Source organism: Falco biarmicus, chromosome 10 (assembly GCF_023638135.1).
Source record: "Falco biarmicus isolate bFalBia1 chromosome 10, bFalBia1.pri, whole genome shotgun sequence".
NCBI classification, from domain to species: domain Eukaryota; kingdom Metazoa; phylum Chordata; class Aves; order Falconiformes; family Falconidae; genus Falco; species Falco biarmicus.
The window spans coordinates 18,577,509-18,601,468 of NC_079297.1; the positions used below are offsets into that span (position 1 = coordinate 18,577,509).

At 55.8% G+C, this 23,960-nt stretch overlaps 2 protein-coding genes across 8 annotated transcripts in view; both read right to left on the reverse strand.

Moving 5' to 3' along the window:
• Window positions 1-36: 36 nt before the first annotated feature.
• FNBP4 (formin binding protein 4) lies at window positions 37-12,213 on the reverse strand. Of its 5 annotated transcripts, none has more exons than XM_056353474.1 (17): window positions 12,055-12,213; window positions 11,798-11,878; window positions 10,537-10,673; window positions 10,153-10,351; window positions 9,787-9,937; window positions 9,580-9,700; window positions 8,976-9,314; window positions 8,387-8,597; window positions 6,228-6,346; window positions 3,653-3,757; window positions 3,203-3,336; window positions 2,781-2,878; window positions 2,046-2,224; window positions 1,364-1,594; window positions 688-1,209; window positions 432-589; window positions 37-229 (listed from the first exon to the last, which is right to left on the reverse strand). In XM_056353474.1, exons 1-17 carry the CDS (start codon window positions 12,170-12,172, stop codon window positions 139-141), a joined length of 2,994 nt encoding a protein of 997 aa, XP_056209449.1. In that variant the 5' UTR covers window positions 12,173-12,213; the 3' UTR covers window positions 37-138. The 5 variants fall into 5 exon arrangements, with proteins under 5 accessions (XP_056209449.1, XP_056209450.1, XP_056209448.1 ...); XM_056353475.1 differs by having other exon boundaries at window positions 6,228-6,343; window positions 9,580-9,703; XM_056353473.1 differs by having other exon boundaries at window positions 9,580-9,703.
• Window positions 12,214-12,976: 763 nt separating this feature from the next.
• Window positions 12,977-23,960, reverse strand: part of NUP160 (nucleoporin 160) — a 28,763-nt gene continuing 17,779 nt past the window's right edge. The window contains exons 21-35 of one of the 3 annotated variants that reach the window (XM_056353444.1): window positions 21,340-21,438; window positions 20,899-21,018; window positions 19,907-20,002; window positions 19,700-19,794; window positions 18,900-18,996; window positions 18,708-18,813; window positions 18,434-18,594; window positions 17,759-17,819; window positions 16,908-17,018; window positions 15,707-15,830; window positions 14,829-14,930; window positions 14,374-14,515; window positions 13,990-14,115; window positions 13,619-13,723; window positions 12,977-13,429 (exon numbers count right to left, since the gene is read on the reverse strand). In XM_056353444.1, the coding sequence (XP_056209419.1) occupies window positions 13,343-13,429; window positions 13,619-13,723; window positions 13,990-14,115; window positions 14,374-14,515; window positions 14,829-14,930; window positions 15,707-15,830; window positions 16,908-17,018; window positions 17,759-17,819; window positions 18,434-18,594; window positions 18,708-18,813; window positions 18,900-18,996; window positions 19,700-19,794; window positions 19,907-20,002; window positions 20,899-21,018; window positions 21,340-21,438 (1,632 nt within the window). In that variant the 3' untranslated portion in view covers window positions 12,977-13,342. Of the gene's footprint in view, window positions 13,430-13,618; window positions 13,724-13,989; window positions 14,116-14,373; window positions 14,516-14,828; window positions 14,931-15,706; window positions 15,831-15,851; window positions 16,841-16,907; window positions 17,019-17,758; window positions 17,856-18,433; window positions 18,595-18,707; window positions 18,814-18,899; window positions 18,997-19,699; window positions 19,795-19,906; window positions 20,003-20,898; window positions 21,019-21,339; window positions 21,439-23,960 lie in introns of those variants that run through there. The other 2 variants (XM_056353443.1, XM_056353445.1) reach the window with 2 other exon arrangements.

Below are 23,960 nucleotides of genomic sequence, written 5' to 3' on the forward strand. Positions count from 1 at the left end.
TGGCAGGGGCAAGAACAGCCCCACTCAACCAGACAGTACATCCCAAACTGCTACAATTTATTGGACAACGGTCAAGTGAAGGGCTCTGAACTGTACATCTGTAAAAAAAAAAAACCAACAAAGTGTGCGGTGCACACCTCATGTGCTCGACGCAGTTTTCCTCCGCTTCAGCCGCGCTCGCCAGTCCTCTGGCAGTGCCTCGAAGTTGGCATTCCTCTCTGCCATGCCACTGCAGGGACAAAGTGGGGTGTCAGTGCCCGGGTGGTGTGAGGCGATGCTCCCCACTGCCCTCCTGCGCCCCCTGCCCTGCCCAAGATGCGGATCTGCACCCCCTGCCTTTATGGAGGACAAGGAAAAGGCCCCCAGGAAGCGCCAAGCCAGGCAAAGCGCCACAGGCAAGGGCAGCTGGGGCAGCCTCCTGGGGCTCATACCTCATCAGCTGCTGCTGCTTCCACTCCTCAATGCGCCGCTGGGCAGTGGTCTCCCGGTCCTCCTCACTGGAGCTGGAATTCTCCTCCTCGTCCAGCTCCCGCTGGATGCTCTGCCACTTCTTCACCAGTGATGGCATCTTTGTCTTGCCCTTCTTGCCCTGTGCCAGAAATGCAACAGGCTGCGGTGAGGGCGGCTGGAAAGGGAGGAGAGGGTGCCCAGCACCCCCCAAAGGATGGGCACAAGTTACCCGCTTACCTTGTCCTTCCGCCCCTTCCTCGGCTTCTCCTTCTCCGGTGGCGGTGCCTTGGGGGCAGGAGGTGGGGGCGTCTGGGGGGGCGGTGGGGGTGGCGGCTGCTCGGTGGTGCTGGCAGCGGGCAGGGCTCCTCGTGCCGGGGCCGGCTGCACGGCGGCAGCAGCCAGGCTGACCGGAGCGGCGCACTCCGAATAGCTCATGACAGAAGGCGCGGCGGGTGCCGTCACACCCAGGTAGCTGGACTGCAGGCCCAGCGCGGTGGGCTGAGGGCCGGCGTGGCCTGGCGCCATGCGGAGGTTGGGGCGGCCCTGGATCTCACCCTGCAGCCGCTGGCGCGGCCTCAGGGAGGCGAGGGGCACGGCTGCAGGCTGGTACTTGCCGGCGGCCATCAGGGGCTGGCTGTAGATGACGGGGCAGCTGCCGATGGTGGCCGTTCGCTGCATCAGCCCCGGGCTCATCTCCACGGCTTTCCTCTTCTGAGGCTTGGTGGAGAGCAGCGGGGCCGGGCCCGGTTCAACGGCACCCTGGAAGAGAGCGCCAATGTCAGTGCTGAGCCAGGGCGGACACGGCCCTGAGGTCTGGCCGAACGACCCCCCTCCATGCCCCACAGGCGCCAGGCATGGGGTGGTGGGACATGACCGAGCCCCAGCTTCGCCCGGCTGCTGGACCACTGCTCACCTGGCTGCTGCTGGCAGCTGGGCGCAGGAGAGGCTTCAGGGGAGCGTCTTCCTCCGTTCCTGGGGCGGGTGGCTCCTCGCCCCCCTCATCTTCCATCTCCACTTCCTGGATCTCACCGTCTTCTCCGGGAGGCGGGGGCGGTGGGGGTGGCGGCGGGGGCGAGTCCGGTGGAGGCGGAGGCGGCGGAGGCATTTCCAAAGGCAAGGGAGGTTGGAGTACCGGGACAGAGGACTGAAGCAGAGTCCAAAATGGAGTGAGCGGCATGAGAGACGTAGCAGGAACTTGGCCTGAGAAGGATTCTTTACAAAGGGAGCCTGAAGAATACATATTGACACAGGCTTGAAAACCCACGCTACGGACCGCGCTGCCTGCTCCTGCCTGCTGCCTCCCTGCCAGGGCCCTGCCTGGGAGCGGGCAGGCAGAGCTCAGGCCACCGGCTTGACCGATGAGCTGCCCCCTGCCTTCCGCGGTGCCGCTGCAATGCCTAAAACCGATGGGGACAGCTGGGACGGGGGAGTGGTGCTCGTCCCAGTTTCGCTAAAGCCACCACGAAGTGCCCAGGGAGGGAGGCCAGTGCCACCCTGTACTGCTCTAGCGCTTGGTGAGGCGCCCCAGCACTCCCGTTTCAGGGCCAGGACCCCCCCAGCCGCAGTGACCCCCCCCTTCCTGCCCCTCGCTGTACCTGCGGGGCGCTCGGCGGGGTCCTCGGCGCGCTCTCCCTTGTCTTTTGGAGGTGGTTTAGGAGGACCGTCGGCTTTTCTGTCGGTGGTCCGCTGTCCCTCCTCTTCGTCCTCCCCGTCGGGGAACTCCCATTGCGACTCTCCTGAGCGCTCGTTAACATAGAAATAGCGTCTATGCTCCCTAAATCACAAGAAAGAGAAGGAGGCTTTAGATTCCCTTCCCCGCCACCGACACTCCGAGGCGGGCCTGCCCACGACAGCGGTGCGCTCTCGCAGGGAAGACCCTCTGCAGCAGGGCTGCCGCTCTCCCAAACACAACAAACAACTTTGAGGACAGAGGCAGGAGAGGCCCGAGCTGGCTCGCTCAAAGCTATTTGCATTGCTGGCTGCGTGAACGTCGCCCTGAGCCCCCCGCTCCGAGGGAGGGGAGGGCTGAGAAAGCAGGCCAGCGTGCGGCAGAGCGACGTCTCGCTAGCACCAGGACTTTCAGCCGCCACCTTGGCTGAAAGTCGCCCTCCAAGAAGAGGCACCGGGGAACAGCCCAATGGAGAGAAGCGGCTGCCCCCCTACCCCGTGGTGCGTGGAGGTCGCTTTTATGATACTCTTGGTGTCAAACACACAGTGAATGCTAGAGAGAGGGAGCGGATCTGGGAGCTGAAAAACAAAAGAGCAAAGATTTCAAACAAAGGAAAATTAATCAAGAAAGCCAAATAGACAAAGAAATGTTTGGGTCTGACCTGCTGGCAGGAGACAGAAATCTTGTTCTTCATTCCGTCGATGAGTTGAAGTTTGTCCTTTGTCAGAGCTGTTGGTCAGAAGAGGTGATCCAGAGATCCTGCAAAGTTCACAGAGCTCTCGCATGCGCGACCCCCCAGGCCCGCCCTCCACAGCGCTTTACACTCGCAAGAGTGGCAACCAGCTCTGTCCGATCAGGGAATCAGCTCCGTCTCAAAGCACTGAGCACTCCGTTTGGATCCTCCAGTTTGGTGGCTGGCCCAAACTCTGTGAGTGCCGGACGTTGCTCTGCCTGCCCAGCACTGCTAACAGAAGCTGCTCTCAGTCTCCCAGAGGGACGGCGCCACGTCGTCAGGTGGTGATGGTCACAAATCATGTCTGAGATGTCAGAGATGAAAGGTGAGAAAGGTAGGAGAGCGCGTACCTGTCCCAGTGGCAGGACCAGCCTTTAGGGGTGGCGTTTATTTCGTATTGTTTTAGCTGTTCGGCTGCGTCTTGGAGTTTGCGTTTGAGGTAGTTTCCATTGAGAGCACCTTCTCGCCAGTCTGCAATGCGGGTCTAGAGGGCAAGAACCGGGGGAAGCCGTTGAGGGAGGCTGCAAGCGGCCCTCGAGACAGGACTCGAGGTCTGGGAGGTTCCCTTACGGCACGGGACTCGGGGGGGCCAGGAGGAAGACACCGCCTCCGTGCAAAGCCATGCTCTCCCCGCGCGGAGGAAGGGCCCTGCAGGAGGTGGGTGAGTGGGCACACGGCGTGGTGCCGCGCTGCCGCGGCCACGAGGTTCACGCAGCAGCGGCCCTCGGCGCTCAAACGGCGGACAGTATTTGATCCGCTTCGGAACAGAAGGCCGGAGCGAGGGGCGAAGGCTCGGTTACCTCTGTCTGCAACAGCAACATGTGGAAGTTGGAGATAGATTGTCTGTTGATGCCCAGGAACTCCAATTTACTAGTCAGAGTGTTTGCCAGCTCTCCGATCTGAAACTGCCAGGGAGAAAGGGGAGAGTAAAGAGCTGCCCTCAGGTAGCATCACCGGGCGGCGGCGGCCCCACAGCTCGAGGCCATCCCCGGCAAACGAGACTCAGGACTGCCCGTGGCCCCTCAGCCTGGTGGGACTAGGACGTGCCACCCCCTCCTTTAAGCCCCGCTACTTCCTGCACCCCAGGGACAGAGTGGCAGGATGAGACCTCCTGTGTAGCAGCAGGAGGTGCTGGCAAACCCCAGCTCCTTCGTGCGGACCTTGCCCTATGCCCAGCCATGGCCCCCAGTGCTTCTCAGCACCGCCACCCGCTTCACACCAGCTGAAGGAGGGTAGGGGCTTGGTCTGCTTTGGTGCTCCAGCTCTGGAGCTACAGCAGAGCAATTGCCAGGGCAGAGCGTTATACTAGATACTTCAAACATTTCCCAAAGGAAACGGGCCAGGATATAATTTCAGGCTTTGTAAATCGTTGCTTTCTGGAGGAACTAGCTGGAAAGCTCAGGAAACGGGTAACAGCTCTGGATTTACTCCTGGAGCAGAAACTTTATCCATGTTAAGATTCAGGCCGGCCCACAGCGACCACTGTTAACCCCGGCGTCCTACAGGAGCAAAACCTTCAACTCTGGCACTGCACGGGGACAGGGGGATCCCCCTGTCAGCCCCCCTGACTGAGGGGACCTGCATGAGAGCCGCCACAAGCTGGAAAGCGATCTAGAGCAGAAATGGGGACGCCTGCAAGTGGCATCACAATTGCTTTAAGGAGGGCTCTAAAAATTATTTTTTTTCCCCCCTTCACTGTTCAGAAGAGGCTTTGGAAATTCCCCAAAGCTGACAAGCAGCATCTGTCTCCAGAGAGGGGGCCAGGCCAGACAGACAAGCAGCGTTAGGGAAGCCTGAGGCAGGGAAATGAATTCCCGAGTTAACATGGCTACAGAGAAGTCAGGGAAGATCCCACAGCAGAGGGTGACTTCGCAGCGGAGGACCCGGTGGATCTCCTGCAAACCAGAGAGCCGGCATAAGAGAGATTACCCCAAACCGATGAAGCAAACGGTACCAATTACCCAAGGAGACGGGATTCCTCCAACAGCTCTAAAGGGATCCTGCATGGGAAAGCACCACGCTACAGCACACAGTCCGTCACAGAGCACCGCCAGTACCGGGAGAAAAGGGGACAGCAAACGTAACAGCTTAAAGGGCTTTTGGCAGCCATCTGGGGCACCGCAGCCAACAAGCGTGGTCCTGCTGCAGGCTTTTTTTTTTTTTTTTTAAATAAATTTAGAAAATCAGACAAGCCTCATGTAGATGCTATGCTGAGGGAGGCTCAGTGGTTCTGGGCAGGGAATGTCACATCTCAAAACTCTGTTAAAGAGTTCTTCTTATGAGAGATACACTAAATCCATCATGAGGACAACAACAAAGCCCTTCCCTTTCACACTGGAAAAATGATTAAGTGGTGGGAAACAAAGGCAGGGCCAGAGGTCAGCTTTTGCTACAGGTTTCCACCACAAGCCAGTGATTCTCCATCTGTAAACCATCTGACACAGAGAAGTGATAATGTTTGCGAATGAAACAAAATTACTCCAGAGCCAAAATTAACACTGTAGGAGATCTCGCAGTAACCAACGACCAGAAAATCAGAAGGACAAATAGAAAAGATCTCCCCTACCACTCTGTGGAGCTATCACCCAGAGCCTGTAGCTCTGCGTGTCACTACTACGGCTCAGGAAGGGGCTCTGGGAGTCGTTCAGCCGCAGCCAGAAAGAGCAAATCAAGGCTCAGAAAAGAAAACATCAGCACAACACTGCAGGAATCCCCAGGGCTTCCCCAGTTTGCATCTAACAACTGCAAAAAGTAATGCCGGGCGAAGGGCACAGCAACAGGTACCGGCAGCCTCCAGAAACAGATATTACGGACGAGGAGTCTTCAGCCTGGAAACGGGACAACTGAACAGGTGCGTGCCAGAGGACTGTAATATCGTTATTGGTGAAAAGAAAGTCAAGACAACAGTGTTTGCTCTCCTTCACAACAAGACCCAGGGCTCAGTCTTTATGTCCCCACACCCCCCTTTTTATTAATTTTTTTTTTTTTAAAAAAGAACACTTTCAAGCCTTTTCTGCTGGCTCCTGCTGGAGACAGGATGCCAGGCTGCAGAGATGCCGGCCCAACTGGCCCGGGCAAGCTGTTCTCGCAGCCACACTGGGATCTAAGGTTTACAGCTTCAGCAGGGGTATGGAGCCGTCACACCGGCAGTGCGGAGGGGGACAAGGTCACTGCAGCTGAGCCAAACCCACAGCCCAAAGCTGAGGCGTCCCTGGCTGGTGGCATCCCCTGGGCAGAGGTGGCTGAGAGAGCCAGCACGTCACTCCGCGCTGCCAGCGGCATGGCGAGCCCCTGGGAGAGCAGCCAAGCGCCCAGCCGCATCCCTTACGCGAGCTGAGATGGATCTCACTGACATGCATCTCTGCATCTCTGTACCTTTAGGTCCTGCTCCTCCTCTTCTATTTTTGGTGCCACTTGGGCTTTTGCTTTCTCCTGGGGTTCCTCAGGCTCTGCCTCTTTGTCTGAATTTGCATCAGCTGCTTCTGTGCTCGCTGCTGCAGGAGAAGAAACAACAAGTCAGCCCTTCTCCCACCACTGCCACGGCACTGCCAACAGCCAGCTGGAGACACCATGCTAGGGAGCCAAAGCCGATGCAGGACACGGTGGGGAAAGAGCTGAGGCCTCTTTCCTACAGAAGCTGGCGACAAGAGCCTGAAATCAAAAAGGAGAAGGTCACTGCCTCTGTGTTGTGATGGTGGGGGTCCTTCCAGGACAGTGCGGGACGCAGTGAATTACAGCTGCTACAGCACAAGGGCAGGAAGAAGGAACAGCCTGGAGCACAGGGGCTCAAGGTAGCATGAAGAACTAACTGCCAGGCAGGCAGTCATTAAACTCTGACAGTTTAATAATCTGTCAAGAAAAGGTACTGGGTATTAGTTGAGACAATTACCAAAGACTGAAGAGCTCCCAAAAAGCTGTCAAGACCATAAGGTTTTGCCTGTGTCGCATCACAGAACAGCTGTGACTAATTCACTGTCCAAGTGACAATTTCCAGGGAAGAAAGTTTTGCAAGGGACTACTAAAGCCCTCGGAGGGAAAAAAAAACACATTCCTGGTGTGTTCTGGCACCCAAGGGCAGGACAGTTCCCTCAGTCACCCTCTGGCAGCTGGGTGCTCAACTTTGGGTTTATTTGGCGTTTATTTTAAGAGTAACAGCTTCCTGTTCCCCAGGTAACCAGGCACCAATGGGAAGAGCTGGCTCCAGGGATGTTCTGCTCGAAAGCCTGCAAGTCGCAAGGGGGGAAACCATCCCCCAGTGTCACCCTGGACAAACATCAATCACTTAACCCTAGCCAGGCCACCCAGCTCACAGCTCTGCCGGAGCCAGTGCGAGTTAGGGCCACGTCAGACCCGTTTTGGGGCAGTCTGCTGAAGGCTGAGGGCAGTCTGCTGAAGGCTCAGGGCACTTCTGTACCATTTTTTTTCCTGGGAAAAGCAGTTATCCCTCATTCAGCCAGCCTTCTGTGCTGCCTCCCTCTTTGCCATGAGGCAGGTGGCTGGAATCAAACCTTGCACCAGGGAGGGACTGGCACATCTGGAAGTGCCGGGGCTGGCAGGCACGGGCTGCTCCCTCAAACACCTCGGCCAGTGTGTTTCGGGGAGCATGGCTCTGGAGGGGCTGGGGAGGACAGGAATGTCAGTACAGGCAGCAAAGCACAGGCTGCAGCAAAGCGCTAACAGCTGCAATCACATGATTTCCCCAAGGCAATAAATTTATACGATGCTCTGCGACATCCGTTGAACTGCTCCTCATGTATTTGTCAACCGTCTCTGAAAGACCTGTGCTGCACCACAGGAAAGCGGAGCGCCAACAGGCACACGCGCTCCGCTGAGGGGTTGTTATTGCTCGGGTGATGCATCCCACACACACCCAGTATCAAACACCCTACGTGAACCAGGTCTTCCTTGCAGCGAGGTCCTGCTTTACGTTTCCTACACACCAACAAGTGCAGAGCCGGAATGGCTCTTGGGGAACACCTTGGCTGCCTGATTTGGCAACTCTTACCAGGCAGCTTAAAACCAGAACTTTAAAAGAGGAAGGTAACAGTTCCCCATGTACCGCCAGGGTTAAGATTTGTAACGTCAGGAGGAAAGCGGAAGGCGGTGGATGTGAAGTGGCCATTACCACACTTCTGCGTTCCTTCTCTTGATAACAGTGTCAAGTACAGGCACTCCCCTGCTCATTTTCCTGACAAAAGTGTTGAACAGGGGCACTCTCCTGTTTATGCTCTTTAATTAAGATAAAGGAGAGAAACTGCTTGAGCACCAGCTCATCCCCATGCTGCCCTGAGCCCGTGAGGCTCATGCTGCCGGCCTGTGAGCTTGATGTGTGTGACACTGGTGACTGCCACCCTCCAGGCCTGTCCCCTACCCAGCACACGTACCTCACTGCCTGCCCTGGCTTCTCTACATGCTGCACGGGGCTCTGCGGGCAGGCACCCCGCACATCTTCGGGGAAAGAAGACCCCGGTGGGGGAGGGCTGTGGCCTTTCCGAACACCCACTCCTCCCTCCGAAGGGAGCCTTTCCAATTACCTGCTTCTCCTGCTTCCGGGCTCTCCCGGCCCGTTTTGCTGGAGCCTCGACTCGCAGATTCAGGGCTGGTGGCTCCAACAAACAGTTTCCATTTCCCTCGCTTGGAGGCCAGCCTGCGGGTTGCATCCTGTGAGGCCGACTGGCTGCCATCAGACAGTGGGCTGGAGCCCGAAACACTGCCATCGCCTTCCTCCAAGGCGCGCAGCTCTGCCTGCAGAGACACACAACAGCAAGCGGCACTTCAGGGACCTGAACCTCCCCTGAGGAGCAGCCGTGGCTACAAGTCACCCGTGAAAGAAGAGCAAACGGCTGCTCTAGTTGGGGCATGGTGTTAACAGCAGCAAAGATGAGCAAGAATTTGTTTGCCAATGGCTGCTGACACGCCAGCAGAGCATCCATATGAAACTGCAGCTGATCGGCGCCCAGACCTATAAGGACTCCACGCCCATATAGGAGCAGCACTGGAAATGCAGTGTCATTCTTCCAAAGGAGGCAGGAGATGGGAACATCTGCTGCTCCCAGTTTATTTCCAGCTATTCCTTCCCTGCATGTGAGGCCTCATTCCTGTAACAAAAGTATTTTCCCTTACCTTCTTTCTCTCCAGCACCATCTCCAGCTCGAGGGTGTCTTGCTCCTCCTCTTCCTCAGCGCTCTCCCCTGACTGCACCACGCTGCACAGATCCTCCTGCAGCGTGTCTTCCAGGGGATCCCTGCCAGCCTCTGGCTCTTCAGGGGCAGCCGCCACCTCTTCTGCTTTCACCTCCTCTTCTGGGGGCGGCTCGACCTCCTCTTTACAGATCACCTTTCTCCTCCAGCGCTCCTCTTCCTCCTTCACCACGTCAGGCAGAAGCGGGGCCAGGAGGGCTGCAGCCACCCCCTTCTTCTCCTCCTCACTGTTGGAGAGGGCCTGCACACCTTCGTTCACTTCCTGCAGGTCAAAGCCTGTGTGAGATTTCCGGCAGCTGCTGCGTGAGCTTTCTGGCAGCAACCACGCGAACTTTCCGGCAGTGGCCACTGCTCCCTGCTCCTCGCCCCAGACCCACACCTTCCCCAAGCAGCAAACCCGTGCTGATGGGGCCCCTCTTTGAGCTGCAAATGGGAGCAGAGTGACCCACTCGCTGCCAGAGAAGCCCAAAAGGGCACCTACAAGCCCCATCACAACCAAAAGCCACTGCCTGGCCCATCTGACTGACCTTCTTCACCTCCCGCTTGGTGAGGCTGGCCCCACGGCCAATGCTGCCTGGGGCGGCCCCCTTCTCCTGGGGGTACAGCTCGGCAGTTGCTACGAAGCTGCCGTTGGTGCCTGCCACGGTGCTGCTGAGGAAGAGAGAAGGGAGTGAAGGGTGGGCATGGGGACAACGTTCCAGTGCTTCCCCTCGCAGGCCTGGGGTCTCACTCACCTGTGCTGGTAGTGCTGCAGGCCCTGGACCTGCGTTGCCAGGTACTGTGGCAGCTCCCAGGTCACCTCGTTGCTCTGGGTGTTCCAGTAATAGTAACAGCCGGTGTTCTCGTCCCACACCTCCTGCCAGTCGCCCATCTCCAGCTCCCCCACTGCCGGGGGGACAAGGACAGGCCGTCACCCAGGGGATGTGCATAGCCTGTGTCCCACCGCGAACAGGATTGGTCCCCCAGGCCGTTGTCACCCCCCTTTTCCCTGGAGACAACCATTCCTCACCACCCTCGGCTCCCTTTGGGCAGCAAAGTGAGGGTCAGGAGCCCCCCAAGATAGGTGCAGCCCACCTGGCTGGGACGGGTGAGGTGCTCACCTCCCGCCAGCGAGCACTGGGTGTCATATTGCCACTCTGGCGCTGGTGCAGAGCCCGCGCCGTTGGCAGTGCTGGAGGACTGGCCCGAGCCCGACTCCTTCGGCTCTGGGCGGGGAGGCGTGGGGGGCGGTGCGGAGGAGGAGGTGGTGGCAGCGCTGGGCTCGGCAGGCTGCGGAGGTGCCGTGATGGCATCGATCTCCTGCGAACACAACATCCCGACGTGAACATCAAATCCCAGCGGACGCAAAAGCAGAGCGAAGGCACTTATCAGCAGGGGACAATGTCTCAGGCTGTGAAGCCACCCTCTCCCCACCACCCCGCTCCCTCCCAGGGAGGAAACCCCCTGCACCCTTCTCCCCTCCACACCCCTGGTGCCGCACTAACCGCCAGGAAGTTTGCCAGCGTGCTGTCAATGTCTGACGAATTATTGCCATTCGCGTCCGCGGAACGGGCTGACTTCTCCGGGGTTTCACCCTCCTCATCATCGCTGTCTGCGTAGGCGCCGAGCAGGCACAAGCCTCCTGGCCACAGGGGGAGAAGGGAGCAGCAGACCCTCAGCAAAGGGGAGGCACAGTGTGGCACACACACCCAGGAGCCACCAGTGCAGGCAGCGAGGCTCCTGCTGCCACCACAGGGAAGTGGACCTGCCCCCCCCCCCCCCCCCGCTCTGGGTGGTCCTGCCATTGCCCCAGTCCTGCAAGGGGGGAGCAGCCCCCCAGGGAGCGGCAATGCCAGCTGGAGGGGGTGGGCACCCCCTCCCATGAGCGTTCAGGAATAAACGCTGCCCCTCCCTCTTCAAAACATCCACAGGGACATCTCCTGACCCCCAAAACCAGGGGGGGACCAGCCCCCCGACCACACCGGGGTGGGAAATACTCTCCTGGGGGGAAAATAAACCAACAGAACAATGCCAGGAGGGAAAAAAAAATGCTCCACTATCGCTGAAAAAAGACTGGGGGGGGGGGAATATCATATCCTGCCTGCAAACCAAAGAGGGGAGTCACTGCTCCCTAAAATATTAAAATTTTAATTATTGAATTGGTATTAATTTCATTCAAGAGCTAGTAATAGGCAATAATAGTAAAAGACAAAATAAAATCACTTCTTCCCCCAGATAAAAATACGCAGGGTGGAAAAACACCTCCTAAATAATTTTTTAAGGCAGGAATTCACCTCCCCTTTGCAAACGCCTTGGGGGGGCCCGTGGGGGCAGTTTCCCACCACCCCACGCACGGTGCAGTGGGAGCAATAACCCTGCTCCCCCCAAAACCGGGGGGGAGGATCGCCCCCATCCCCCAGACAAAAAAGCACTTAAAGAAGGCAATCATGCTGCCCCAATAATAAATTAAAAAAAGGTACTTAAGGAGGAACAATCACATCCCTCAGAAAAAAATGCAAGATGATTAAAAAAGAGATAATCCCACCCCGAACAGAGATTGCGTAGGAAGGGGTTGGCTGTGCCCGCCTAAAAAAAATAATTTGAAGGGGGGGCGGTCAGATGCTTCAAAAAAAAAGGTTTAAGGGGCGAGCAACCGCAGCCCCTCCAGAGAGCGGCATTTAGGAGGAAAATCCCGGTTTTCGATGAGCACTGGGCGGGGGGGCGCTCCTTCCCTACCCCCCCCCCGCCCCCCCGGGGGTCCCGTACCTGTGGGCTTGACGGCGGCGGGAGCGGGGGGCGGCGGGTTGGGTGTGCTGCGGGGGGGCTCGGCCACCGCCTCGGGCTCGTCTGCGGGGGAAAAGCCGTTAGGGGGGGGGGGGCGGGGGGCGGCAGGGCCCCGGCCTCCCGGTGCCGCCAGCAGGCCGCAGCGCTACGAGGAGGCCGCGCCGAGGCCTGCGCCAGGCCGCGCCCCGCCAACAAAGCGCCCCCGCCCCCCCCCCCGGGCACAGCGCCCCCCCCGTTACCCTGCTCGGAGCCCGAGTCAGCCCCCTCGGCCGCCGGCGCCTCGTCGCGGCGGGGCCCGGGCGGGGAGAGCTGCAGGATGGGCCGGCGGCCCGGCGCGGCGCGGGACTTCTTCCCCATGGCGGCGGCGGCGGGAGCGGCGCCTCAGGCGGCGGCGGCGCATGCGCGGGGCCGGGGCGGAGCCGGGCGGGCGGGGGGCGGGGCCGGGCGCCTCGCGCTTACCGGCCCTGCTGCGGCGACCCTCCCTCCCGGCATGGAGGTACCCCTCCATCCTGCCCCAGGGAGCCCCGCTTCTGCTCCAAAGCCCCCCACCCTTCTCCAGAGACAGCCTCCCCCTCATTCCTGCCCCAGGGAGCGCCCCCCAGCACTGGGGAACCCCCGTCCTGCTCCAAAGCCCCCGCCATGGAGACCCCCACCCTGCCCTATAGCCCAGGGCTGCCCTACAGCCCGCCCCGGGGTGTCTCTTGAGCCTACAGCCCCGTCCGGCCCTACGTGATGGTGCTGCTCCTTTATGATACAGCCGCACAGGGCAGCTCTTAGGATATAGGGCAGCCTATAGCACAACGCTGCCCTCCCGGGCCACAGCCCTGGCTTGTCCTATAGCATAGTGCTACTCCAAGGGGCTACAACTCTTGGGTACCCTATAGCGCCCTGCCCCTCAGGCTGACAGCTCCATCCTGCCCCACAGCACAGTGCTGCCCTCGGCCCTATAGCGAGGTGCCACCCTCCGCCATAGGGCACACCACCGCTGTGGAGCACAGCCCTGCCCCTGGGCCCTAGAGCTCCAGTCTGCCCTGTAGCACAGTCCTACAGGGAGCTCCCTGTAAGCAAGGGCTGTACGTGCAGAATCCCAGGGAGAGAAGCCCTACAGCCCGCCGAAACCCCCGCTGTGCTCCCAGGGGTGCAGCCAGCCAGACGCAGACCTGTAATAACACTTTGCTTTTATTAAAGTCCATCCAAAACCACAACAATAAATAAAAGAAATGCCAAAACCTGCTGTGTATGGTACAGGATAAGCACGAGGGGACGGTCCTGGCGACGGCTGCAGCCCAGAGCTCTGTTAGCCACCGATCATCCCCCACCCCCAGAAGGGACAGGGACAGCAAGGTGAGTGCTGTGCCAAAGGTGCACTCCACCTCCCCAGACCAGACCCTTACAGAAAAAATGAGTAAAACCAGCACACCACTGGCTGAGGCAGTGCAGGGTGGGACGGTGTCACCTCCCAGGGACGTCACCTTGAGGAGGCGCTGTCCTGGGGCAGGAGGGGGCCTGCAGGCAACAGGGCTGCTGCTAGTTGCGGCGGTAGAGGTGATCCCGGGTGGCCATGCTGACCTTCTGCTGGTAGTCCTCCATCTTGTCGTGCAGCTTCTGATACAGCTGGGTGAGGGGCAGAGCAGGTGTCAGAAACGAGGGCTCCCACCCCGTCCCACACCCAGTTCCCATTTTCCTTCTCCTCAGGCAGGAGCAGGCATAGGGCACTTTGTGGTGCTCCCTGCCACCCTTCAGGCCCCTCCGCAGGGTGTTTACAAGCCCCCTTGCCCCTTTTCGCTGCACAGCTGTACCTACCACAACGTTGTAGTGGTTGGTGGTGCTCTCCCGCAGCGCCTGGAGCAGCTGGTCGATGGCGGTGTAGGGCAGCCACACCATGGGGGACGTGGCGGACAGCGGGAACTGAGGGGAGAGGAACCCTTGCATCGTAATGTGCTTGCGGCAGAGACTCCTCACAGCCACGGCAAGGAAGAACTCTCAGCCACCATGTCCTGGCACCCACTTGTCCTACTGGTCCCACTAAGAGGTCCCCTCTCCCCTGGGGGGGGTTATCCACACCTCACTTCTGGAACCACCGTCATGCAAGTCACGTGCATGATACCCAAACCCCAAGCAGGATCCGCCCCAAGGAACAGTCCACCACATCCCCACGCTGCAGGCGAGCTCACCTCGATTCCGAAGTACCGGTGCCCTTTGCCCAGCACAGCATCTACATATTCCAGGACCAAATCCACAGCCTCCTCCAGCAAATCATAATTCAGATAGAGACGCAACAGCTCGGCAGCATCCACCTTCTGCAAGCAAAGAGGGAAACGTCAGCCAGGGAACATGCCCAGGAGCCATCACGATGCTGAGAGGAACCTGCTCTGAGCCTCAGTGACAGGCACAAAGCATCCAGCACAGACTCCTGGAGCTGGGAACAGGAAGGTAGGGCAAAGCTTGCAGCCAGGAGGTGCCTGGCAAAGCAAAGGTGATGGGGCAGCTCTGGCACGGCTAGGGTTATTTGGCTGCAAGCAGTACGTGCTGAGCAATGACCCTCTCCCTGTTCTCACCTTGTAGCTGTTAATGAGCCAGTTGGGCAGCGGTATCCCGTGAGCCAAGAGCTTGTTGATGACGCAGCGATGGTACAGGCTGTTCTGGGATGGGTACCGCTCCAAATAGGATGACAGCAGCCGCCAGGCTTCATCTGTGGCACTGCAAGGCAACATTTCCCCTCAGAACCTGTGCCAGCAGCCCCTGCTACTGCCTGTGAGGCCATGGTGTGGCTCCAGGGGACCTGTCCCACTGCCGGGGTTCAATGTCTGCGCTCGAGGCCCAGCCAAGTGGGGTGTGCCGAGTACAGCAGGCTGGGGAAAGCACGGAAGCATGGCTCTCCCAACATCCCAGTCCCACAGGTCTGCTTTACGTGGGTTTTGTGAACCCACGACCCTCTGGATTCCTGCAAGGCTTTAACGCTCATTCCCACACCAAGCAGCTCTGCTCTTCTCCCCCGCAGACAAGGACCTACCTGGACTCCTTGGTGGTAACCAGAGCGGAGAGCTCGTTTGCTGCCAGCCAGTCCCAGGCCTCTGCCTGTGCTGCCTCCCCTCCCAGCTGCAGCTTAATACACCTGCAAGACAGAGCAGTGCAACAGAAGTGGGTGCCTTTAGAGTCCAGCCCTTTCACCCAGCCTCGCCACAGCTGCCAGCATCAAAGCCACCCCTCGCAGGACTATTCCTAAGCAACAGCTACGAATTAGCTGGCTTGGCAGGAATAGAAGGCTATTAAGAGCGATTTCTAAGCTGCTCTAGCTGCCAGGGAGGAATTAATAATGTCTCTGATGTTAGCAAGCTTTAGGGCCTGAGCTTGGGGGGCAAGAGCTGCCCTCTGTGCATCCAGCCTCAGGAACAGGTCGCAGCAGCGCTCCTGAATGACTCCACAGGCACAACGCATCCTCTGGGAGCGCAGAGAGGCAAAGGAGAAGAGGAATCCTGTGGTCAGAGATGAGGCGTGAGAGCAAATGGCAGCACAAAGATCAGACGGGAGAGCAAGTGCTCTGCCAACTGCTATTTGAAAGCTGCTCAGCAGCTTGAACAAATCTGTCAACATCTCACTGTGACTGTCAGATGCCAGCTCTCTGAGACCAGGGAGCAATCTCTCCCCCATCCCCACCTGCTCAGCAAGGCTCCCTTATTCTTCCTTTTCAGGCATGAAGAGCAAGTTCCACCCCAAAACCACTACGCCAGCAGCTGCCGTGGCCGAGCACAGCCCTAGCAGCCACGGCGAGCAGACAGGTCGGGACAGCGCTGGCTTCTGACCCTGGGGAGCTGCAAGCTGCACCCTGCAAGCAGCGCCTGTCTCCAGCTGCACGTCACCCAAGGCAGGGAGGAGAAGCTCGCCACGTACTTGAAAGTGAGTCCCTCAAAGATGGGCGTCAAGGGCAGCTTGAATGTTTGGCACAGAGTGATGGCAGTGTCAAAGAGGCCGGCCCGGACCAGGAGAGCAACCGTTTCCTCAGGTGTAGAGTTGCCTGCAGGGAAGCAGGGCCAGGTAAATGCCTCCCCCAATCACACACCAGTGCTTACTGGGGCCTGACCCCATGCAATTCAGCAGCAGAGCTACAACAGCACCGTGACAACCACTCAGCGTAAAAACCCCTGCAGCAGTACTTCTCATCGCATGGCTAGAGGCTTTCTTGGCCTCAGGAACACCTCCTGAGCCCAGGAGCCACCCATGGAGGGACTGCACAGAGCCACAGTGACCCATGGAGCTGTCCCTGATCAGGCACCAGCTGGAGGGATGCAGGCAGCAACATACAGCCCATAGCCAAGTGCTGCTGCTGTTTAGGTGACTAGGGAGGGGACAGCCTTGTCACTGGCGCAGCAGGCCTGTATCCAAGTGAACAAGGCATCAGCTCAGCTCTGCCAGCGCAGGCAGGAGGGGCAGTGGCAGGAGGAGAGATGAAACTGTGACACTTGGCTCCCTGCATCTCCAGTGTGCCCTCAAACGAGCTGTTCAATCCTTTCCCTGCAATCCCTTACTGGGAAGTCATCTCCTCCTGACACTTAAAGGGGAAAAATGTGTACATGTTGTATAACTCTGATAAGAGTGGCAGAACATACCTAAAGGGCCAGGGTGGGAGAGTTGCAGCTTTCCGTTCCCCAACAAGGAACCATTTTGATAAGCTAATGCTGTGTCGTGAAGCTGCATCGTCCAGGACAAAAAGTAGTCTTGCAGTAACTGTTTTTTCTAGGGCTTTCTAATTCTGCTTCCTCTGGGGGAATTTCCAGCAAGACAAAAAGATGTCTTTTTGTCCCAACACAGGAGCTCAACCCCAGCCCCAGGCTGCAGACCACTACTAGAGCTCAGCAAAGCCAAAAAATGGTTGAAACCTTAAAACTGGTTCCCTTGATCTGCCTCTCCAAAGCTGCCAAACTTGGTGGTGAGACTTCATGCTAGAGAGAACCAAACAGTCCCTGCCAGCTCCTGGGTTTGTCTCTGGGTCAGAACAAAATTGCTGCTTCCTCTTCTGAGCTACAACTGAAAGCGCCATAACTAGCAAAAACCTCAGGGGAAGTGAGAGGCGGCTGCGCTGTGTCTCTCTTACCTGCCACAGCTGCTGTTGACAGGTCATGCTGCACCAGAGTCAGCCGGATCCGGGCCAACACACACTCCTTCTCCAAATCCTCCAGCTCAAGAATCTCAATTTGTCGAGTTGCTGTAACAGATGGACACAAAGGGCTCTTTGGGCATCATGCAAAATACCTACACCCCTCTGCCCTCCTAAGAGGAGTTGTATCACAGAAAGCACCAAAGGAGGGGTCAGGTTCTGCTGCCCCTTCCACGCCACCTTGAACTGTGCCTATCTCCTTGTTGAAAACCTCCCACTCCTCTATTAGAGATGTTACCTAACGCTGGGTAGCAGCTGCTGCTCTGACTGCCTGGCATATGCTACAAAAGAGCTCATTCAGAAGTAATTGCTTTAAAAATACCTGACCTTAAATTTCTGTACTGTTATGCTGAGGATTTCAAGTCTAACCTGACCCCATCATCCTGTGCTTTGGTAGACACAGGCAGAGCAGAGACCTTCCCAGCAAGCAGGGTTTCCAAAAGCACAAGTAACAAAAGTCTTGAACAACTAGAAATTGTCTCACAAAGGTGTGTTGTTTTTTTTTTTTTAATTACAAGTTATTTCCACTGGAAGCAAAAGTGCTGACAAAACATCAAACTGCAGAGGAGTGTGCACAAAAGCTCCAGGGGGAATAGATGTTACATGGCAGCATATTGCAACACTGGGAGAGTTACATTACCTTACAACCCCCCAAATTACTGAACTGACAGAGGCAAGAGCTGCACTGAGCCATCTCCTAGCTCACACAGGAGCAGCAGAGCTCTGAGGCCAGGGCAGAGGCTGTGGAAACACAAGAGACATTGGAAGTACCAGGACTAGGCGCTTACTTGGAACAGCCGTGCACTCCCCATCGTAGCTTCTCTTCGGGGATGCTCCAGGACGTTCGTACTTGCAGGAAAAAGCAGAAAGAGGGTTCATGCCCACCTGGTTTCCAAAGGACAAGTTGCCTCAATACATTACAGCCCCAACACCAGCTCTCCATTTCAAGCCTTGATTTGAATCAGAAAAGCCATTACAACCACTTGGCAGTTCAGGTTACATTATCTCTGGCTATCAGAAACACGGCACAGCGCTAGCTGATCAGGCTACAGCCACCCCCCTCCCCGCAAACAGATTTGAAACACAAACCATGTTACAGCAATTCTCTTTTTCACTGGTATTCTGGCTGTTTAGATTCCCCCCAAAAATTCACTTCTTCAACAAAAGGTGATATATTCCCACATATATCTGCAGCCCCCTCCCAAAAGCTGTCCTGCTTCCACCCTGCTCCAGAGAGGGTCAATGAGACAAGGCTGGCAGACAGGACTGATGTCTCCATTGAGTGGGGCGAGACAATTCTGCACAAGCTGGCCAAGAAGATGAGAGTAGCAGATTAAGGCGGCCAATGCCTCTGTTCACATCGGAAAGGATTTTGGAAGCTCCTTCCCAGATGTACACCTCTAAGTGCCCCCACAGTCAATAGCTCAGGTCAGAGGCTTCGTAGTAAGCTCAGCGTTTCCTACCACAGCTCCAGAAGCTGGCTGCACTATCCAGGCGTACTCTGGGCGGATCAGCCGTAAGCAGTTAATAGCAGCGAGGAAACAGTTTCCTTGTTTCTGGAGCCCTCTGAGTGTCCGCACCTCCCTGCCCAGGCGCATGCCGTATTCAAACATCACTGTTCCAGCTGAGGAGAGAAGGGGAACACATCAGCCAAAAGCCAGGCAGGCCACCCGGCAGCGGGAGGTGAGGCAGCATCCCAGGCCAGGCGGGCTGTTACGTGTCCACCCCGAGCCTTACCCTTGCGGTAGTTGTGGCGGTAAATGTGGAAAGCGTACAGCAGCTCGTAGTAATTGTGGGTCATCAGGTCCACTGCTCGAGCATGCGATTCGATGATCCCCACGACCTGCAGCATACAGAAGCTCCAGTGGGTCGACAATCCCTTTAAACAGAGCGGTTGTGCCCTGCTGCTTCCCAGCGCAGGCAGATTACCTCGTTATGAAGGTTGACATAGGGGAACTCCACCAGGTCCTGGAGCTGGGAGCGCTCACAGAGAACTACCACTAGCTGGCGCAGACAGTCCAGCTGCCTGTGGAGAGAAGCGCAAACGTTCTGGAGAAGCGGGAACAAACCCATCTCCAGGATGCAGGCTTTAAGCCAGGAACGCGCTGCTTTGCGATAAGCTCCGTGGGTTTTTTTTTTTCTGGATTAGAACGAAGAAGTCCCTTCAGACTTCGCCTCTGCTGGGAAGTGAGACCCTGGTCAGGAGAGATCCTCCGCAAAGGTCTCTCAGGAGGGCAGTCTACCTCCCTCAGCTGTATTTGGTAAGATTTTCTTCAGCCTCAATTAAAATGCATTCCTGCTTCTCCTCTAAACATCTATTCCAGCTCACCACATCCTCCTCTGCTAGGGTGAAGCTTCCTCTACCCAGGTCACCTCCCACATGGTACTCATACTGAAATTTCAACCCCAAGTCTTTTCTTTATTAAACTAACAGGATTCCTAAAGCTTTTCAACATACAATGCCGCATGTGAACCTTTAGCCATTCTTCTGGCTCCTCCCTGAATCAACTTCCCCCCCAGTTTCTTCCTTTGAGCTAGTGCCAGTGCCACCTGTCCTTACAAAAATGAAGTGTGCTTCATCAAACACACCTTTACACATACTAAACAATACCTCCTAACACAGCAGCCACGTTCTACCCTAAAGCGTCATCTTCCTTTCAGTTTGATGGAAAAATTGGTACAAGGACCTCAGAGACAAGTGAACATGAAGGCATAAAACTGTCACCTACCTGCTGGGATCTGGGTTTTGTGTTAAGGCTACATATGCTTCACTGTTGTGTCCCAAATCCAAGTGATGTTTGAAGATGCAAGTTCTCAAAGTAGCCTGAAAACACCAAAGAGCACAAACCAACATGTTTTGAGTTATAAAACTCAAGAAAGGAATTCCTGTGTAAGCTCCCCAAGAGAACATCTTGATGCAAAAAAGTGACCTGTACCTGACTTCTCCAGTCATCCGCTGATTCCATGATAGCCAAGGTAGCCAGCTGGATGACCAGCTCCGGTAAACCCACCATGTCCAACAAGCGCAGAACCTGGAGAAGACAATACTCTAGTGCTGGCCACAGCAGTACTGAAGAACGGGTCGGGCTAGTGAGAGTTTGTTTTTTTTTTTAAAGAGCTACTCCTGCCCCTACTAACCATAAGAGCAGTTTAAAAAATTTTACCAATGTTTCTAAGCAACTAGACTGGAAACAGGAAAGATTTGGTAAGTTGCAGAGATCTGAACCCCAGCACAACAGGTCCAGGCTATGGGCTTTTCTGGAGGATTCATCTCTGCACGTATCAGTTTTCTGAAACATTTTAGCACTGACAGTTACAGTAAACCCCTACAACAGTGAGGTAAACTATTCTGTTCCCAAGCACACATGCACCTGTATTAGTGAGAGAAGTTCCCCCTCCAAGGGCACCTGACAACTCCTTGTGCTTTCTGGAGTTTAAAATCAGGGAATTCCTTACAATGAGCCTAGGTCTAATCTTGCAGCCTGTCTTAACCATGGTATTACGCAAGAAGAAAGATCTTATCTCAATTTAAAGACATTATTCGTGATTTGCCTCAAAGCTTAATAACCTTGCCCTTAAGCAGCACCTTACATCTAGCCTGGACGTGTCTGGCTTCTGTCTCCAGCTGCTGGATCTCACCCTGCCTTTTTCTGCTGGATAATAAAGTCCTCTGCTATTAGAAAACTAATAGGTGGAAAGTACCTAGCTTTCACACTGTAGTCACCTCATCAGCAGCCCTCAAGGAAAGTAAACTGACTACACTGAGATTTCACCTCCCCCCCCAAAAAAGCATGTTTTCTGAGCCTCAAGTCACTTCTCTGAAAGCCGGGGACCAAGCAGGAATTCTCTTTCCAAGCAGTATCTGCGTGGAACAACTTGGTGCCAGTTTACTTGGCCAGGAGCATGTAGGGGGCTGGCTCAGCTGTACCTTGTTGTAGTACTGCAGGCGTGGAGTGGAGACCACCTCACCCTCCTCAGGCTGGATTAGCCTGTCCAAGAACTCTTCTCTTCCCACCTCTGATGCAGCTTGGCAGAAACAGTCCAAAGCCTAGAAGCAGACCAGAAAACAGCTTGTGTGCTCCCTTGCGGGACTGACCAGCCCTGCTGTACCAGCAAGAGGACAGTGCTACTTGTTTTAGCTCCAGTGTACTGGTCCTGCTGGCCTCAAGCTAACGAGAACTTTCCCAAGAGCAGATCCCGCTGCCCAGCTCCAACCCCATTCTTTGCCCAAAGGAAGCAGACCTCAAGGATGTTTCCTGACTCACCCCAGCAGAAACAAGGCTGGCCCTACTTGTGCACCTCCTCCCTCCCAAAGGAAAATGCCCCAGACCCCTGAGGTAGGCAGCACCAGAGGAGACGAGGGCCTTACCTTGTGTCCCTCACCCATAACAAGGTAGCACCTGCCCATCATGAAGCAGCAGGAGCCCATGTTCACGTGGCACCATGGCTGCAGCAGGCGGATGTATTCCTACAGGAGAGGAGGAAGAGGAGTTTTGATTCAGGTCAGCACTCGCTCATGACCTGCAGGCACCCAGTGCCAGAGGAAGGGTTAGGTCTCTAATGCCAAAGTGCTGCTTTGGTGGCCCCTTTAGCTGTGGTGCTCGCATAAATCCTGCTCTACCAGATCGAGGGCTGGTTTCCCCAGCCCAAAAGTCCCTTCTGTGCACAGGTGGGGAGACATCCCTCACATGCTCCCAGGGAACAACCTGCTTTGAATAGCTCCAGTATCTGTACAAAGGACCTCAGAATCAGCACCCAATATCCCCAAATATCCAACACAACACTCTCCACAACCACTGCAAACTTGCTGCCGGGAACCGCAAAGGAAACATCACCCTGGTGTGCACAGAGCACAACGGGGGCATGCATGTTGTGAAGGCAGCGGGAGAACAGGCAAAGCAGGCATTAGAAGAGCAGTATCTGTGCAGCAGGGCAGGGGAGGGTGAGCAGCCAGGGAAGACCATGGATAGCAGCAATAAACTGACAGGGATGGGGTGGAGTGCTGATAGCACCAAGGATACACCACAAATAAAGCCACAACACAGACACTGGCCAGCGTGAAACAACACAACTGGCCCTATGCCTGCTCCGTCAGGATAATATAAGGGCTGCAAAGTGTCATCACCTATCAATAAGCAGCTAGGAAGCATGACAAAACCTCAAAAGTTGGCATCCCTCGTGCCTGGGAGAGCAGCGTATGCTCTTCATACTTGGAGAAGCAGAGATGTCCCACTAGCAGGACTCTGGGACTCAGCAGGGAGGCAGGCGGAGAAGCCAGGACCTGGTGGTAAAGCCAAGGTCTCACTGGACGACCTGCATCTTTGCATGTGCATAAATCACCGGCACATATGCCCCATCTACCCCAGCCATGCATTCACTAAAAGCCACGTGGCAACGCATCCTTCTGAGCCCGGATTCACTGTTCTGATTAGCCAGCTACAACAGATAAATCCCACCCAGGCTTACTCAACAGCTTGTCATACAGAATAAGTAACAAGGAGAGGTCTGGCCCTCATCCCAGGCCAGTGCTTTGGTCACTAGACCTTCTCTGTGCCCGCCTGTTACTCGCAGGGTGCTTCCTGTATCTCCACCTCTATGTGGGTCACCGTACTCGCGCTCGAGGCAAATCCAGTGTGAGCTCCCTGAGGTCAATGCACTTAATCCAAGTTTACGTGACTGACTGGGATCAGTAAGCGTAACAGAAGGTAGCGGGGAGGAGGAAGAGCCTGCCCCTGCAGATATAAAAGTCTCTTGTACCTCCTTGAGGCAGGACACAAGTGAGGCGAAAGCAATGCAAGGAAATTCAAAGCATGCTCGTGCCATGAGAGTGCACATATGCCAGGAGGTACAACGATGCTGCCCAAACCATCCCAGCATTTCCTGGCTCAAAAGCTCTGCAGATTTGACATTCTTCTCGGAAGCAACACGAACACAAAAGACAGCAATTTAGCCCCCAGGTGTAAGGGACTGTGAGAATAAAAGGATCTGCTAAGCACAGGAAAAAACATGTCATTAATAACAGCCTGCCTAGCCCTGCGTGCCTCAAGGACTGCCATCAGTCAGGGTATGAAGCGTGTCACATGGCACTGCAGACAAGAAACCACGCGGTTCAGAACTAGAGCACAAGCAGCTACAACTACCAAGCCCTTGAAGAGCACGGGAAGAGACAGTGGAGAAACAGCTGAAATACAGCAGTCTATGGAGACACCTAAAAAAAAAGTAGTTCACTCATCTTGCTGCCAAGATGTTGGGAGCACAGCCAGGGATGGGAAGGCGACAGATGTTTCTTACTCTGTTTTTTACCAGTAAGGACATTTAAGAAATAAATAAGCCCTCCTGAAGCATTATTTCAGCTGCTGGGTTGAAGACAGCCTCCTGAACCCCAGTCCCGTCGGGCAATCTGTTTGCAATGGTACCACAGGAAAGGCTACGGGTAGATCAGCAGCTAGCAAGCTGCTGGATTACGGGCTTGCTGTGATATTTAAACAAGCTCTGCAAAGATGTTTCTTGCACGCAGTATCACGCTGTCAGACAAGCCCTGGGAGACTGAACTCCTCCACGAAAAGGGTATATAATAATCCTGAGCACTTATGCCTGGATTTTCTTGAAAACAGATGAAAGAGGAAATGCATAAAACAACCACCTGAAATCATTCCCCAGCAAACTGTCTGCGTCATTTTCTAGGTACGAGATATTTAGCAAAAAGCCCTTCTGTTAGCAGAGGCAGACACCACAGGGAACAAGACAGATGCATGAGGAAGATGGAAGATATTTGCTACCTTACAGTTTGTTCACCGCACCGACACTGTGATAATTACACGAGAGATTTCTAACAATTACCCAGCAGAATCCTTCCTTGCTCTATGTTTCATCTGCAGGACAAACCTCCAGCCCATCATCTCCAAAAGGGAGACGTGAGAGCAGAGTATTTGGGAAGATTAGCTCGTGTCTGAGCTCAAGAGAGCAGTGACTAGCAGAAAGCAGAACAAA

Bases quoted from the DNA above. Each gene is read 5' to 3' on its own strand.
- FNBP4 (XM_056353473.1), bottom strand. From the start codon at position 12,172: ATGGGGAAGAAGTCCCGCGCCGCGCCGGGCCGCCGGCCCATCCTGCAG. The intron at 9,704-9,786 runs GTGAGTGAGACC...TCTCTTCCTCAG, and splicing joins CTGCAGCACTACCAGCACAG to CAGCACCGTGGCAGGCACCA. The intron at 3,337-3,652 runs GTAACCGAGCCT...CTTGCCCTCTAG, and splicing joins TGTTGCTGTTGCAGACAGAG to ACCCGCATTGCAGACTGGCG.